The sequence below is a fragment of the Schistocerca piceifrons genome, chromosome X (assembly GCF_021461385.2).
Source record: "Schistocerca piceifrons isolate TAMUIC-IGC-003096 chromosome X, iqSchPice1.1, whole genome shotgun sequence".
NCBI lineage: Eukaryota > Metazoa > Arthropoda > Insecta > Orthoptera > Acrididae > Schistocerca > Schistocerca piceifrons.
In genome coordinates this window covers 276,485,761-276,502,983 of record NC_060149.1, presented here as the reverse complement: position 1 = coordinate 276,502,983, position 17,223 = coordinate 276,485,761, and the positions used below count along the sequence as shown (strand labels likewise).

At 41.8% G+C, this 17,223-nt stretch overlaps 1 protein-coding gene across 1 annotated transcript in view; it reads left to right on the top strand.

Annotated features, from left to right (window-relative positions):
- LOC124721458 (thioredoxin reductase 1, cytoplasmic-like) overlaps positions 1-17,223 on the top strand; it is a 103,963-nt gene that overhangs the window by 23,279 nt on the left and 63,461 nt on the right. The window contains exon 3 of the mRNA XM_047246444.1: positions 8,439-8,653. Coding sequence (XP_047102400.1) covers positions 8,439-8,653 — 215 coding nt within the window. The remainder of the gene's footprint in view (positions 1-8,438; positions 8,654-17,223) is intronic.

The window sequence follows — 17,223 nt, the reverse complement described above, 5'->3', positions numbered from 1 at the left end:
ACTGTAGGCAGTGTTCAGAGATTCCCGATTCACCTCCCTGACCGGAATCCTCTTTTCTTTCCCTTTTACTCTGTTTTTACCCCTTCTTTTTAAGGCTTGGTTAGTTTTTCTATTCCCATACGTACTTTCTGCATTATAGCAGTTGTACCTTTTAAGTCACAGGTGGTCTTGCCTATGCTGCTTCAGCATAGTATTGGGTTCGTTCTCTTGCCAACTTCCCGCATTTGTTTTTACTAATGACAACGTGACTGCCATTTTACGTTTCCCCTTTTTCCGTTTTATTTTTCTGACTATACTGAGATGTCCCGTTAGCAGAATGGAGTCTATTTGAAACAAGAGACTGATGACCTTGCTGTTTGGTCCCTTTAACCTCAAACAACCAACCAACCAACCAACCTGGCGCCATCACATCTTACTTACCCTTTATCAGTGGGGTATTCGGGGCCCACTCCTGATTTTTTTATCCGCCAGTTCCTGTTCCATCAGTCATTCAGAGTTCGGGTTGGTACTGTTTTTAGTTCTCCACGGACCCAGGAGACGGGCATCCCACAGGGTTCTGTCTTGAGTGTCCTTCTTTTCTTCATTGCTATCGATGGACTTGTGGCCTCTGTCGGTCCTTTGGTCTACCCTGCCCTGTATGTGGATGATTTCTGCATTTGGGTTAGTTCCTCTTCGATGGCATCTGCAGAGCGGCAGCTCCAGGGAGCTATACGGCGTGCCTCTGCATGGACCCTCTCACATGGGTTCCAATTTTCTCCTCTAAAATCGCGGGTGGTCCACTTCTGTCGCTGTACTACGATCCACCCTGATCCAGAGCTCTATCTTGATGCCCACCGATAGCCTGTGGTCCCACAATTTCGTTTCCTGGGTCTTCTTTTTGACAACAAGCTCACTTGGCTGCCCCATATCAGACATCTGAAGGTAGGATGTTTCCGTAAACTCAATGTCCTTCGCTTCCTTGCCCACTCCTCTTGGGGTGCGGACCGTTCCCTCCTTCTCCATCTTTATCGTGCTCTAGTTCTGTCTCGCTTGGACTGTGGTTGTCAAGTTTATGGTTCAGCTGCTCCTTCCACACTGCACGTGCTGGATCCAGTCCACCATCGTGGTATCCATTTGGCCACCGGTGCCTTCCCTACTAGCCCTGTTGATAGTCTCCTGGTTGAAGCTGAGATCCCCTCTTTTCTGTTCGGCGGTCCCAGCTTCTGGTGTCTTACGCACTCACTATCCGTTTCTCTCACACTCATCCTACCTATTCTATCCTGTTCCCAGACCATGGAAGTCGCCCACCCGACTCCCGCCCTCAGCCGGGTTTACCGGTTGGGCTCCGTCTTGCGTCTCTTTGCCGTGATTTTCAGCTTCCTTCTTTGTCCTGCCTTCCTTGCTCCCTCCCTTCCACCCCCTTTTGGTTAGTTCCTCGGCCTCGAATTCAGATGGATCTACACCGAGGTCCAAAAGATTCCATCCCCCCGGTGGTGTTCCGTTCCTTTTTCCGCCAAATTTTATGGGAGTTTCGGGATGCTGTTGTTTTATTACACTGATGGCTCTAAATCTGCTGATCATGTGGGGTATGCCTTCACGTCCTCTGTCGGAACGGAAAATCATCTGCTGCCACCTACATGTGGGGTGTTTACTGCGGAATTGATGGCAATTTCCCAGGCCCTTACCTTTATTAAACAGTCCCAACACAACTGCGTTTTGTTATGTATGGACTCGGATGAGTGGCCTTCTTGCTATTGACCGGTGTTTTTCGCGCCATCCTTTGGTCTCTGCCGTCCATGACCATCTCGCTGATATTCACCGTGCTGCTTGTTCCATTGACTTCCTTTGGGTCCCTGGCCATGTGGGTATCCCGGGTAATGAGCTCGCTGATTGTTTGGCTGGGGGAGCAGTCACTTACCCCCCGTTTTCTGTAACCCCGCCTGCAGCGGATTTACGGCTTCACATCAAATCCCACTTCGCACAGTCATGGGCCAATTCTTGGGAGGCTACTCCCCTGTCTAATAAACTTCGTGCGAATAAGGTGACACCAGGCCCGTGGCATTCTTCCTTTTGCCTCTCCCGAAAGGACTCGACCACACTGTGTCGTCTCCGCATTGGCCATAGCAGGCTGACCCATGGTTTTCTTTTGCATGATGAGCCACCCCCACTTTGTGGTTGTGGAGCCTTCCAGTCGCTAGCCCACATTTTGGTTGAATGCCCCCTTCTTTTGGCTCTGCATGCTAAGTACAGACTCCCCCACACTATACCTTTGATGTTGGCTGACGATTCCCGGATGGTCTCTCTGGGTCTAGGTTTCCTCCGGGAAATTGGTTTTTATTCTCAGTTTTAAGGTTTTTAATCTCTCTCTGGTATTGGGGCAGGGCGGTGAGTGTTTAGGTGTCTCCCACTGTAAGCAGTGTTCTCGGAGATTCCCGATTCACCTCCCTGACCGAAGTCCTCGTTTCTTCCCCTTTTGCTCAGTTTTTACCCTTTTTTTTTTTTAAGGCTTGGTTAGTCTCCTATTCCCATACATACTTTCTACATTCTAGCGGTTGTACCTTTTAAGTCACAGGTGGCATTGCCTATGCTGCTTCAGCATAGCGTTGGGTTCGTTCTCTTGCTGACTTCCCTCGTTTTGTTTTTACCATTGACAACATGACTGCCCCTTTACGTTTTTAGCCTTTTCCTTTTTATTGTTCTGACTCCCCTGAGATGTCACATTAGCGGAATGGACCACATTTGAAACAAGGGACTGATGACCTTGCTGTTTGGTCCCTTAAACCTCAAACCACCAACCAACCATCCATCTAATTGCCTGTTATCTAGTCTCCCACATCAATGACACCACCCATTTCCTTCAGACTCTACACCATCTCCAGCCCTTTACCTTCTGGATCCCTACTTGTCACTGTTGACGTCACCTCCCTATACACCAACGTCCCTCATGCACATGGTCTTACCGCTGTTGAACATTACCTTTCCCAATGTCCTTCAGACACCACACCCACTGCTTCATTCCTCATACACCTTACTAACTTTATCCTAACCCACAACTACTTCTCATTTGAAGGGAAGGTATAGAAACAAATCTGGAGTACTGCCATCGGCACCTATATGACACCCTCCTATGCCACCGAGCGAGGTGGTGCATGGTTAGACACTGGACTCGCATTCGGGAGGACGACGGTTCAATCCCGTGTCCGGCCATCCTGATTTAGGTTTTCCGTGATTTCCCTAAATCGCTTCAGGCAAATGCCAGGATGGTTCCTTTGAAAGGGCACGGCTGACTCCCTTCCCCATCCTTCCCTAATCTGATGAGACCGATAACCTTGCTGTCTGGTCTCCTTCCCCAAAACAACCCAACCCAACAACCCTTCCATGCCATCCTTTTTATGTGCCATCTAGAGAAGACCTTCCTAGCCTCCCAAAACACCAAACCCTGTCATCGTTTCTTCACAATCTTAACACCCTCTCTTCCATCCGCATCACGTGGTCCTCCTCAACCCAGTGTGTCACCCTTCTAGATGTTGACCACCTCCTTTCTGATGGCTCCATCCGCACCTCATGAGGGGCATCCTACCTGAGATACTTCCCACCCCTACTAAAGTGGTGTTCCATTGCCCACCCGACCTCCACAACATCCTAGGCCACTCCAGATCCCAACCCCTTGCCACAAGGATCATATCCCTGTGGAAGATCCAGGTGCAAAAACTGCCCAATCCATGCACCCAGCACTTCCTGTTCCAGTCCTGTCACAAGTTTATCCTACCCCATCAGGGGCCAGAGCACTTGTGAAAGCAGCCATGTCATTTACAAGCTCTGCTGCAATCATTGCACAGCTTTTTATATTGGTATGACTACCAACCAACTGTCCATCAGGAGGAATGGCCACCGCCAAACTGTGGCCAAGAGCAAAGTAAACCACCCTGTGGCACAACATGCAGCTGAATGTAACACACTTGATTTCAATGGCTGTGTCACTACCTGAGCCATCTGGATCCTTCCCTCCACCACCAGCTTTTTTGATCTGCGCAGAAGGGAGTTATCCTTACAACATATTCTTCGCTCCCGTAGTTATCCCGGCCTCAACCTATGGTAACATACTGTACACGCACCATCCAACCAAGTTTCCAACTTCTCTGTCCTATTGTCTCCTCCCCATTCTCCTCTTCCACACTGTTTAGTTGCAGCTCTCTGCAAGAGCATCTGCCTGTTTCTCCCCGCTCCTCTCTGTTTTTGCTCCTTTTTTCCCCATCACCCTGCCCCACAACCTCCCGACACTGCACCTGTTGGCAGTCTAGTCCCTGCACACTCCACCAGATGGGTTTCATCCTCTCCCCATCCCCAACCCCCTTCCCCTTCCCCTTCCCCACCCGTTTGGTCCCTTCAACCCCAATCAATCAACCAACCAACCCTCCACCACTCCGTCCAGATTTCTGCTTGAATACCATGGATAGTTGCATTCCAGGCAGAGTTGCTGGAGCTGTCAATCATGTGTACTTCCTAGTGTGTGTGAATAGTGTGTGTGTCTCTTTTTTACTGATGACAGCTGTGGTTGAAAGCGTTAGGTAAGTGTCTTTTAGTTGTGCCTCTCTGCAACTTGACGTGTCTTCTTTACGGTATGTAGCAATATGTCTTTTCCTCCATTGTTGATATTCCTACTTAGAGTTTCTAGTGTTTGATTTAACGCTACCAATAGACATACTTGATTAGAAAGTACTAATCCTAGGTTTTGGAATGTGTATGTTACTTGTTGAGTGAGGAAAAGACGACTGTTTAGGGATGGGAGGGCACAGGGGCAGGCCACTCAGACCCTAGGTGGAAATGGAACCACCTGTTGTGAGGACGAGGGGAGACAATCTGTATTGTAGAGAAGGTTATTGATGATGCTTTTCTGGAGATGAGAAAACTACAGTACATGTAGTGGGTGCAAACTTTGGAGCTTTACATAATAAGGTTTGTAGTATACAGCAGCATACGAAGTTGCAGTCGCATGTGCTGAGCTCAACTGGAGCGGTAGTAGCAAACCACTGTGGCACATCAGTTGTGCTTCAGATTTGGAGTGAGTAAGCTGTGCTACAGAAGTAAATGTTATGTGAATAGTTTAAATTTCTTTCATGATTTTTATTTTTCTCAGAGTTAGTAATATATTTTATCCTCTGTTATATTTAAAAATTGTGTGTATAATGTCAGAAGGTTCTTAGAATGTTTCAGAGCAGAAAGAACTGAGGAAGAACTGGTGGCTTTGTGGACATGGATATGTGAATTTTTTTCTATTTTGTATATTAGAGTTGTGTGGCTTTTGTTACATTAACTTTGTGTCGATTTTTATATGCATGGACAATTCTGAATCTGCTTCTGATCCCTCCGTTAGGATTAGTCACTATCTGACACTGAAATGATCGATGCTCTTGGATATACAATGACACAGGCAAAAAGCAAGTTGTCCCAGAGCTTTGTTGTAATATGTGATGAATTGTAGGCTGTGAAGCACTTGTCTGTCTCACATTGAGTGCTCCGTCACAACTTTCCCTTTTGTTAAAAGTTCAGGGTTAATCTCACAGATATTGATTTTCCAAACAAAAGTCAGGAAAACTACATGGAATTCTCAGAGACTTGATGAGATTCTGCTTCAAATGATAAGTTTTTAATTTGTTACACAAGGGAAGGTAAAGTAGTGTGTTGTGTTGTATAATCTGTTGATCATTTGCAGCTGGTAATGTGCCCTTGCTGACCTTAGGCACCTTCAGTATTGCTGAGGGGTTCTTGAGCTGCTATGCCCATTTCCCATTGCTTAATTGCAAGTCTACCCTGAATGTCAGAATTGGTTTCAAAACTATGATGGCATTGTTCTCACTTAAAGATGGGTTTATTAATTAAATTCCATCTTTTTATAAATATAGCTCTATTTGAATACTTGTTCATCAGTTTCGTGTTTTTACTGCTTATAGTAAAAACTTGCATTTTAACACTTCAGAGACCAAGCCCGAGCATAGCTTGGGCCACAACTTTGTGGTAAAAAAACTGTCAAAGTATAAGTAGGGCCACAATTTTCTTTACACACAAGCCACCTATCACTCGAAAACAGGACTAGTTTCATATGAGAACAATGTATGGACATCTTGCTAGCTGTCCCTTGACTGGTTCTTCGATTCTTAATTTGTAGAATTATTTCAAAAGAAACATAAGCATCTCTTAACAGCTACTGTCACAAATGACTAAGCCAATATGATCACATTGAAGTAATTTTGTGTGCGTTTTCATTATATTTCACAGTTTGCTGTAATTCTGCTACAAATACATCATGTTTTTGCTGTGTGAACAAGAAATTTTGTAAGCTCAAGAGAGAGAAATTGCTAAATAACTCGCCTCAGACTTTTTCCTTGGGAGGAATATTGTACTTCCCCTCATCATTATTTTAAAATCTGTAATCTGTCAAAGAACTAAAGTAAATATGAAAAATAAATTGTGAAGCATGCTCCTTTTTTTAGTATGTGTTACTCTTGAAGATGCATCAATTCCATGAGTATGTGGTGTGTGTTCTTTCGTTCGTGTCCGGAAGAACAGACAGCATCTTTGATCCTGCAGCCTTATATGATTATGATCCAAAGGAAATAAAGACATTAGGTGTTAGTGTGCATTGAAATACATCAATGAGGAAAGTTGAAAACTTGTGCCAGACCGGGACTCGAATCCGCATTTTTCTGTTTCTTGCAAATGGTTGCCCTTGATTGCCTCGGTCATTCAGACATTGTCCCTGACCAAATCAAATTTCCAACTTATCCGCACACAACTGACACGGTGCCCCTGTCCATTATTCTCATTATTCGCAGCGATGCGCTGATTCCTGTAAGAGTTAGAGCTTGCTTGCTTGCTTGCTGAAGGGATTGTTGGGCTGTTTCACACTAACTAAACACTTTAATCTAGGTACAAGGTAGCAGTCTTGCAATTTATTTTGCCTGACAATGATGACATTTTTAACAACGACAACAAAAGGAAAAGATGACTCAAAGTAAAAAAAATCCCGTCAATGGCATTGTCATGGAGATAGTTTTTTCTGTGCACAAATGTTTCCTATTGGAAAAACCACATAAACATGCGCCTAAAGGGATTTAGGGAAACAATGGGAAAGCTCAGTCTTGGTTATTGGTCAGAGCTTAGAACTTTGCTCCTCGAGTACTAGTGCAGTGTCAACTGCTAAACCACTTCACTTGGTTTTTGCCAGAAGTCAGTCAAGAACCATTCCACAGCTGTTATGAACTGGTTAAGATAATTATGGTTTCGACAGGACTGAGAACATTATGTCAAAAAATTAAATTTTTTCCTCTCTTAATGTAGTTTTGACCTTGAGACCATTTTTAAGTGATGCATGTACATCAAAACCCATTCTGCACAAAGAGTTTTTAAAATTGCCATACATATACACTGATGAATAACTTGATATGCCAAGAAGGTACCAAATACATCAGCTACCATACTTACACTAAATAGAACAAAGAATGTAACTTCAACCTGTATTGAAGCACACCAAGTCATTTCTTTCTGTACATCAGTATGTTTTGATTCATGCTTTGTTCTGTTTAATATGGTTAATTGTAACTGATTCATTTGACAGCTTCTTGGTTTATAAACTTATTTGTCGATTTATACATTTGGCGGATTTAAAGGCTGTTTGTGTACAGAAAAGCTTTGAGGTGTGTGTTTTCAAGTGTGTGTATTTCACTTGAAAATGGCTTCTGATGTTGAAAATCACCAGTTGTGATGCCTCAGTTACTTTTAATTTTTGACTTCGCTTACTCATCTGTAGAGGCATCCGTCCAGAATATTTTGGCTGAGAAAACACAACAGAGAATGGTTCCAAATTAGGTTGCCAGAGGAATGCATTTTGGAGTGTGCAGTGATGTTCTGGCAGCACGTGAAAATTGCGAGAATGACTGGTAGAAATTGGATGTGGATTAAGTGACTTCTCTGCTGAACCATAGTTCGAACATTTAATTATGTATGAGAGCAAGGATTGTGGGCACAAACGGTATGAAATTTCTTTGCAGTAAGTGAACCAGTCACTTAAAAAGAAGGGCAGCAGCATAAATGAATCCACTAGAAAAGTGAGCCAGTATGAAACTTTGTTCCACAATAACAATGTTCCTACTGGCAACATACTGAAACGTAAATACTACATGTGGAATTTAAGAAAACAATTCTGCTAATTTTTTTATATTGCACATTTGGCTCTGTCTTACCTCTTATTGCTTCCAAAAGACAGAGATACCTCTTGTAGAGGCATAATTTTAAGTTGCTACATCTGGTGACCTCATATTCCTAGTAGGTAGCTGACAGTGCTTGATCAACAACAAATGGCTGTGAATTTCTTGTATGTGTTCTTAAGTTAGAAATCTTAAAATCATTGAACACATTTTTCACAAAAAAGTCTCACTTTATCTACATGTATTTTTCTGCAGATGGACCAGCCCTTCAGAATATTTTGGCTGAGAAAACTCAGCAGAGAACAGTCCCAAATGTATTTATAAGAGGAATCCATGTTGGAGGGTGCAGCGATGTTCTAACTGCACACAGAACTGGGGCTTTGAGAGATATGCTTGATGGCACCTATGAAAAGTTCGAGTATGACTTGGTGGTAATTGGAGGTGGATCAGGTGGCATCGCTGCAGCCAAGGTTTGTCAAAACTCATTTATCTTAATGCATTTTATCAGTACATTTATTTCAAACTTTTTATACAACATTAAACAATTGAAAAAGTTTGTGTTGAGATCTTTGTGTTATAGCAAGAAAATCTTATGAATGTGTAATAAATTTTTTTCGCCAGCTCTAATACCTTGCACACTCTCGGTGTCAGTGTGCGTGTGCATGAGCACGTACCACGCGTCCTCAAGGGTTGGGGTAAAAGTCATTGCTGAACAGCATGCATACATCAAAATAGCCATTCTCCAAGGGGGAAATATGAGTGGATTTTTCACAGTGAATTGGTAGAAGCCCTTGGGAATAATGCCCTCCAATGCTGTACAGTAGCATCGTGGGTAGGAATGTTTCAGCAAGTATATGTGGCAATGGTGATCAGCAGTGCTCGGGTTGACCTGTGAGGGTGCGGACTGACATGGCATGTGCAGTCATTGAACAGCTCCTGGAAAAAGGCATATGACGAATGCTACTGGAGTTAGAGGGGCAAGATGCATTGCATGCAACCGGTGGTGGAGTGTTCGTCGCTGTTAGTAGTAGTTTATCCTGTAGTGAAGTAGAAGTGGATAGTTCCTGTGAATTATTATGGGTGGAGGTTACACTAAACAACCGAACTAGGTTAATAATTGGCTCCTTTTACCGACCTCCCGACTCAGCAGCATTAGTGGCAGAACAACTGAGAGAAAATTTGGAATACATTTCACATAAATTTTCTCAGCATGTTATAGTCTTAGGTGGAGATTTCAATTTACCAGATATAGACTGGGACACTCAGATGTTTAGGACGGGTGGTAGGGACAGAGCATCGAGTGACATTATACTGAGTGCACTATCCGAAAATTACCTCGAGCAATTAAACAGAGAACCGACTCGTGGAGATAACATCTTGGACCTACTGATAACAAACAGACCCGAACTTTTCGACTCTGTATGTACAGAACAGGGAATCAGTGATCATAAGGCCGTTGCAGCATCCCTGAATATGGAAGTTAATAAGAATATAAAAAAAGGGAGGAAGGTTTATCTGTTTAGCAAGAGTAATAGAAGGCAGATTTCAGACTACCTAACAGATCAAAACGAAAATTTCTGTTCCGACACTGACAATGTTGAGTGTTTATGGAAAAAGTTCAAGGCAATCGTAAAATGCGTTTTAGACAGGTACGTGCCGAGTAAAACTGTGAGGGACGGGAAAAACCCACCGTGGTACAACAACAAAGTTAGGAAACTACTGCGAAAGCAAAGAGAGCTCCACTCCAAGTTTAAACGCAGCCAAAATCTCTCAGACAAACAGAAGCTAAACGATGTCAAAGTTAGCGTAAGGAGGGCTATGCGTGAAGCGTTCATTGAATTCGAAAGTAAAATTCTATGTACCGACTTGACAGAAAATCCTAGGAAGTTCTGGTCTTACGTTAAATCAGTAAGTGGCTCGAAACAGCATATCCAGACACTACGGGATGATGATGGCATTGAAACAGAGGATGACACGCGTAAAGCTGAAATACTAAACACCTTTTTCCAAAGCTGTTTCACAGAGGAAGACCGCACTGCAGTTCCTTCTCTAAATCCTCGCACAAACGAAAAAATGGCTGACATCGAAATAAGTGACCAAGGAATAGAAAAGCAACTGGAATCACTCAATAGAGGAAAGTCCACTGGACCTGATGGGATACCAATTCGATTCTACACAGAGTACGCAAAAGAACTTGCCCCACTTCTAACAGCCGTGTACTGCAAGTCTCTAGAGGAACGGAGGGTTCCAAATGATTGGAAAAGAGCACAGGTAGTCCCAGTCTTCAAGAAGGGTCGTCGAGCAGATGCGCAAAACTATAGACCTATATCTCTGACGTCGATCTCTGGTAGAATTTTAGAACATGTTTTTTGCTCGCGTATCATGTCATTTCTGGAAACCCAGAATCTACTATGTAGGAATCAACATGGATTCCGGAAACAGCGATCGTGTGAGACCCAACTTGCTTTATTTGTTCATGAGACCCAGAAAATATTAGATACAGGCTCCCAGGTAGATGCTATTTTTCTTGACTTCCGGAAGGTGTTCGATACAGTTCCGCACTGTCGCCTGATAAACAAAGTAAGAACCTACGGAATATCAGACCAGCTGTGTGGCTGGATTGAAGAGTTTTTAGCAAACAGAACACAGCATGTTGTTATCAATGGAGAGACGTCTACAGACGTTAAAGTAACCTCTGGCGTGCCACAGGGGAGTGTTATGGGACCATTGCTTTTCACAATATATATAAATGACCTAGTAGATAGTGTCGGAAGGTCCATGCGGCTTTTCGCGGATGATGCTGTAGTATACAGAGAAGTTGCAGCATTAGAAAATTGTAGCGAAATGCAGGAAGATCTGCAGCGGATAGGCACTTGGTGCAGGGAGTGGCAACTGACCCTTAACATAGACAAATGTAATGTATTGCGAATACATAGAAAGAAGGATCCTTTATTGTATGATTATATGATAGCGGAACAAACACTGGTAGCAGTTACTTCTGTAAAATATCTGGGAGTATGCGTGCGGAACGATTTGAAGTGGAATGATCATATAAAATTAATTGTTGGTAAGGCGGGTACCAGGTTGAGATTCATTGGGAGAGTGCTTAGAAAATGTAGTCCATCAACAAAGGAGGTGGCTTACAAAACACTCGTTCGACCTATGCTTGAGTATTGCTCATCAGTGTGGGATCCGTACCAGATCGGTCTGACGGAGGAGATAGAGAAGATCCAAAGAAGAGCGGCGCGTTTCGACACAGGGTTATTTGGTAACCGTGATAGCGTTACGGAGATGTTTAATAAACTCAAGTGGCAGACTCTGCAAGAGAGGCGCTCTGCATCGCGGTGTAGCTTGCTCGCCAGGTTTCGAGAGGGTGCGTTTCTGGATGAGGTATCGAATATATTGCTTCCCCCTACTTATACCTCCCTAGGAGATCACGAATGTAAAATTAGAGAGATTAGAGCGCGCACGGAGGCTTTCAGACAGTCGTTCTTCCCGCGAACCATACGCGACTGGAACAGGAAAGGGAGGTAATGACAGTGGCACGTAAAGTGCCCTCCGCCACACACCGTTGGGTGGCTTGCGGAGTATCAATGTAGATGTAGAAACAAATCATCCACAGGGTATTGCAGGCAAAGCTGCAACTGCACAAAATCGCATCTCGGTGGGCACTGCATGAACTGATGGACATTCAGTGGTGGATATAATATGCTCTGACCACCTACTATGCCGGTAATAGGATAGCAGCCACTTCCTGTCATAAAAAGTTTCCATATGTAAATTTTGGATCAAGGTGTACGAACCAGGACTCAAATGCCATTCCGTGGAAAGGCCAGATGCTGGATGACTAAGGCAGCAGAAATTCTGTCATAATACTACCCTGTGAAATTGATGGTGATTATTGTGTCTGATGTCAGGGGTGTTATTGTATGCCAATTCATTCTATATGGCAGAACAGTAAGTGCAGACTGCTTCAGGGACTATCTGATGTGACAGTATGACTTGGCATTCAGGAGGAACATCCGGATAGTGGGCAGTGCACTCCTGTTGCACGACAACAAAAAACCACATAGGCAGAGTGTGTATGGTGGCAACTGCGATGCTGGGGAGGAGAAGAATTGGAGCACCAGGCATACTAGTCTAACCTTTTGACCAATGACTTTGATCTCATACGAAAGTTAGAGCAGCCTATAAGTACTAAGCAGTTTGTGACCCTATCACTCTTGTAAATACTTAGCATCTAGTTTTGTTTTTATGGTATGCTATCTCATAATTTCCTCCTAAATAACCACACATAATTTATTTGTGTAAATAAATTGCTTTTATTTCCAAAAGTAGGAGATTCAGTGACATTAGATAAAAGCAAACTTAAACATTAATGAATGAGAATGTCTGTAACATGACAAAGATGACAACACAAAATATGTCTCTGTGTTCACATGCTACTTTTGTGCCCAAGTACACAAAGATGTATCACTGCCATGCAGGCTGCCACCTGACGAAAGCAGTCTTCTTGACATAGTAATATGTGTGTATGACAGTAGCTCTTGATGATAGTGTAAGAGGCATTCGAATGAATCCTTGGTCATAGTGTAAAGTAATGGTAATGATTTTGTTAACTTAAAAATGTAGTTATACACTGTAGACATACTCAAAAAAGTCTCCAAAACTGTAGGCACATTTATCCCATTGCGACACTAGCCAGTCGATTTCATCCTTGAAGAAGCTAGTAGGCTACTGTCTGATCCAGGCCTGGACCCAGTCACACACTTCGTCGTCCATTGTGAATCGATGTCCACGAATAGCTTGTTTTAGAGGTCCAAACACATGAAAGTCACACAGTGAAAGTTCAGGACTGTACGGTGGATGTTCCAGCAGTTTCCCACTGAAACTGCTGCAATGTCGTTTTCACCACATTGGCCATGTGTGGGTGGGAATTATCATGCAAGAAGATAATGCCACAACACTTAAACGACTCAGTCTGTACTCACCATACACAGCCTTCATCTGTCAATACATTTCACGGCCTCCAACTCCCTCTGACACCAAAAATCGTATCACTCCTCACTGTTCCTGCTTACTCTCCTGCATGTTCGGTAGTGGACAAATACTTGTGTGACCACCTTTCCTTCAGTGTGAAACCACACTGGCGCTATGCAACATCAAATGGTGCGCACGTGTCCATCTCTCTACCAATAGATGGTGCCACCATACCCGCGGGTACGTGGTGCCACCTTATGTGTAAGGCAAAGGTAGACACACTGACCAGGTTTCATTTGAATGAACCTCATATATAGATACTGCATTTTTATTCCAGATACTCTGATCATCTGAGTAACTGCACAGTGCTTGCACTTTGCAGAATATCGGCCGAAACCCTTATGATGTCAGTATACCTCTAGAGTGTCTTTTCGCTGTTGCAGTTCACGTAGTGGTGATGTTATATCCACTAGAGAATCCTTTGTTACACTTGGCTGCCACATTGGAAGATTTATCTGAGCTTACAGATTCGTTAAGTCTGGACAAAAGTATCCAGTGTACTGTGATGTGTGGGTGTTAACAAGAGATATTGCAAGCTCCAAAGCCTTTGTCATTCTGAAGTTTGTAAATTTCATCAGTGACCTCATGAAACCGCTTACTGTTTTGCCCATTTTCCGCACGTGTCTTGAACTGCTTGCCACCTATGCCGAAAGATATGAATGTTTTTAAGTGGGATCACCAAGTATGTCAACTTGTAATTTCCACATGAATAATTGTATGTAGTTCTGGTATATACAGAAGTTAGTTTTATAAATGAAAGTAGAACACACAGTGATATTAGATAACTTAAACCCTCAAGCCTGAGAACTTCTATAATGCAGCAAAGATAACAACACAAAACATATTGAGAGAGTTCACATGTATACCTCCTGTTTTTCCTATGTGCAAGTACACAAAAACATATCACTGCCACAGGTAATTCGTACATTCTTTGGATATAAGGAACAAGGAGTATGTCTATTTATCATAGTATTGGCAAATCCTACCAACATATAGATGTACATAATGATGGGTGAGAACAGGAAATTCTGCTAGTGCCTTGCAACTGGTGTGATGCACATAGATGTAAGGTTCTAACATGATGGAGCTCCGGCTCACTTTGCACATTTCTCACAAACAATGCAATCGTCCCCTAAAAAAGATAGGAATTAAAGATTTCTTTTTTACTTTTTGAGGACACTGCCAATCTTGCATCTGTTTTTGAGCTGATTATGAGACCATTTGCCATTTCAGCTGAAAGTGTCCCTGTGCGTTAAAACTGTCCACGAGTTCTATTTGGTTTTTTCCTTACTCTGGAAGAGTTTCCTTGTCCTGATAATGAGGTTACAAATATGATGTCAATGTTTTGGTCAACATATGTGTGTGAAAAGCTTTTTCCGATTATGAAACTAAATAACTCACGATTATGAGGCAACCTGAGTGATGAGTCTGTGAAATTGTCTGCATCTGCCAACAGTTAGTACCAGATAAAAAATTTTATTAAGTCTTCAGCATGCCAAAAATAATTAATTAATACAGAAAATTTGTTTTTCTTGTGACCTATGTTGCTGAGAAATGTGAAATAGGAAACATGAAACAAAGCTGCTTGCAAGCCATTAAGTGTTCCTTACATAAGTGCACTTTCATCTAAATGTAGCATGTTCGCAGTTTCCCCTCCTCCACTTCCCCCTCCCCCTCCACTGGTCAGTGTGTTGAATGGTAGTGGAGCTAGTGTGCAGCCAGGTAACAGAGCTCCACAACCGTGCAAAAGCACAGCACAAGTGCAGAATTCTTGGGAGTCCCTAATTTAAAAAAATATATAGTTGCAAAATTTCTCTTGACATGTCATCTGTTACCCAGTAGTTTAGTTCAGTAACACTGTTGAGGATGCTGCGTGCACAAACAGATCCACAGATGCCAAAACCAGTAATTCACATTTTAAATTGTATGTAGTCTTGCTAGACAGTAAACCATTTTTAATAACACAATTTACCATAAAGTCTGGCGCAGTAAGATCTGTGATTTAATTTGAAAGGAGCACAGGTATTTCAAATATTTAATAAGTGTCAAGAGTGCCCGTGCTGAATTCTCCAAGCCTATATAATTTCCATTAATTTATCGTAGAATTTAAAAATGGTTGTGTGGACGCATATGATATCTTTTTAATTTACAATAATCAAAATTGTATTTAAAAAAAAGTATTGTTACAGTGACCACTGAAGATGGTTTAAAATAAAACAAAATGTGTCTGGTCATTATAAGACTTTCATTATAGTTGCTAAAGACAGCAATTAAGCTATATAGCTTGTACAATAACTCATTTATTGAAACTGGCCCCAATTGTTTTATGCCACATGTTGTGCAAGACACAGCTTGCTCTTTACCTTTAGGAGATATGGAAGTAATTAATGTCATGTGATTTGGGCTAAAGACGTATTAGCTACACAACTCTGTACTTTGTCCTGAATAAGGAGACATAGTCAGTAATAGTAGTGTAAGTTGTACTAAAAGAAAGTGTGATATTACCATTTTAGCCACACTAATATAAAGATGAAACACATTGGATACCCTAAGTCATTTTAAATGGTTCTGGGTATTGAAACAAAATTTATAATCAATGATACTGCACAGAGGGGCAGTACTGATAACACTTATCTTTTGTGACTGCTTGAAATACAGTCGAATCAGATAAGACTGATTCTTTCAAGCAATATTTGCTGTCATTCTTTGCATGAATTGTATGTGTAGATTTTGTAGGAATCCCTTAGCAGTGCAAACTATTGCTATTCTGTAAATCAAAAGCAGAAATTTAATATCTCACTGTCTTTATATTTTTGTTCTCAGTTGGGTTAAGCTTATGTGAATTAGGGGTTTGTTTTGTTGATTGATAGGTTATTTTTTTTATATAGATGTGAGCAGTCACAAGTGTTCAGTTAATAACATATGTATTAAAAAAATTATCTATCGTTCAAAATCAAAGGTTTCCTCAAAATATGAAGTCCTTACGAAAAGGCTGGGTATCAAATGAAAGTATCTCACACAGGAAAAATCTGTCTGTTTCTTACACAGAAGGTACTGGAGAAGCTTCAGAACTATTTAATCTTTCAAGGAGACCACATGTGAATCAGATTTTTGTAATGTTATTACTTATGGAGTTCATAACTCAAATATCAGTCTTCCAGAAAAGTTTTATATGACTCGCAGAAATTATTCAGAAAATTATCTTGATGTTTTCTGAGTGCATTTAACTTACTAAATACAGAACAGATTTTTTGATGGGCCACATGGCTCTGGTAGTGTTATCCTGGCATGTGAGTGGCCCTGCTTCAATTCTCAACCAATGGAAAGTTTCAAACAAAAGTACATGTTCTATGAGCATTTCCATGAAGTGTAAAATATGTGAAGATGACAAAAATTAATTATTAATTTTTTATTTACAAAATCTTTATTCGTATTCTTTTATAAATGATCATTAATTAAGGTTTTATATTTGCAATGAAAATGGGAATATTGTGAACGGTATGTGATTAGAAAGAAGAGTACATGCATTTCTTATAAAACATGACAATTAGGTGTATGACAATTTGCATATATTTGAAGAATCTTTTACTTAAATCATGTAGGTACTCGAACTTAACTGAAGGGGGGAGGGGGCGGGGGGGGGGACCGAAACGAGTCTCAAACTGGTGATCCAGCGATTACCGGTCTCATGTGCTCAGGTTTTTTTTTTACATTTCACAGAAATGGTCATAGAACATGCACCTTCGCTTAATAATTTGCATTGGCTAGGAATGGAATCCAGGTAGCTCATGTGTCAGGCGACTATTCTACCACAGTGCCATGTGGCCCATCAAGAAATCAATCTGCCTTTAATGAATTAAAGGCACTCGAAATACTTAAGTCAATTTTCTTTTTTTTTTTTTTTTTTTTTTAAATTGCTTTGGGGGATTGGTGTTTGGGTTCTGAACTTCACTTTCCATAAATACAGTAGGACCTTGATAATCAAGGAGGCTTGGGGATC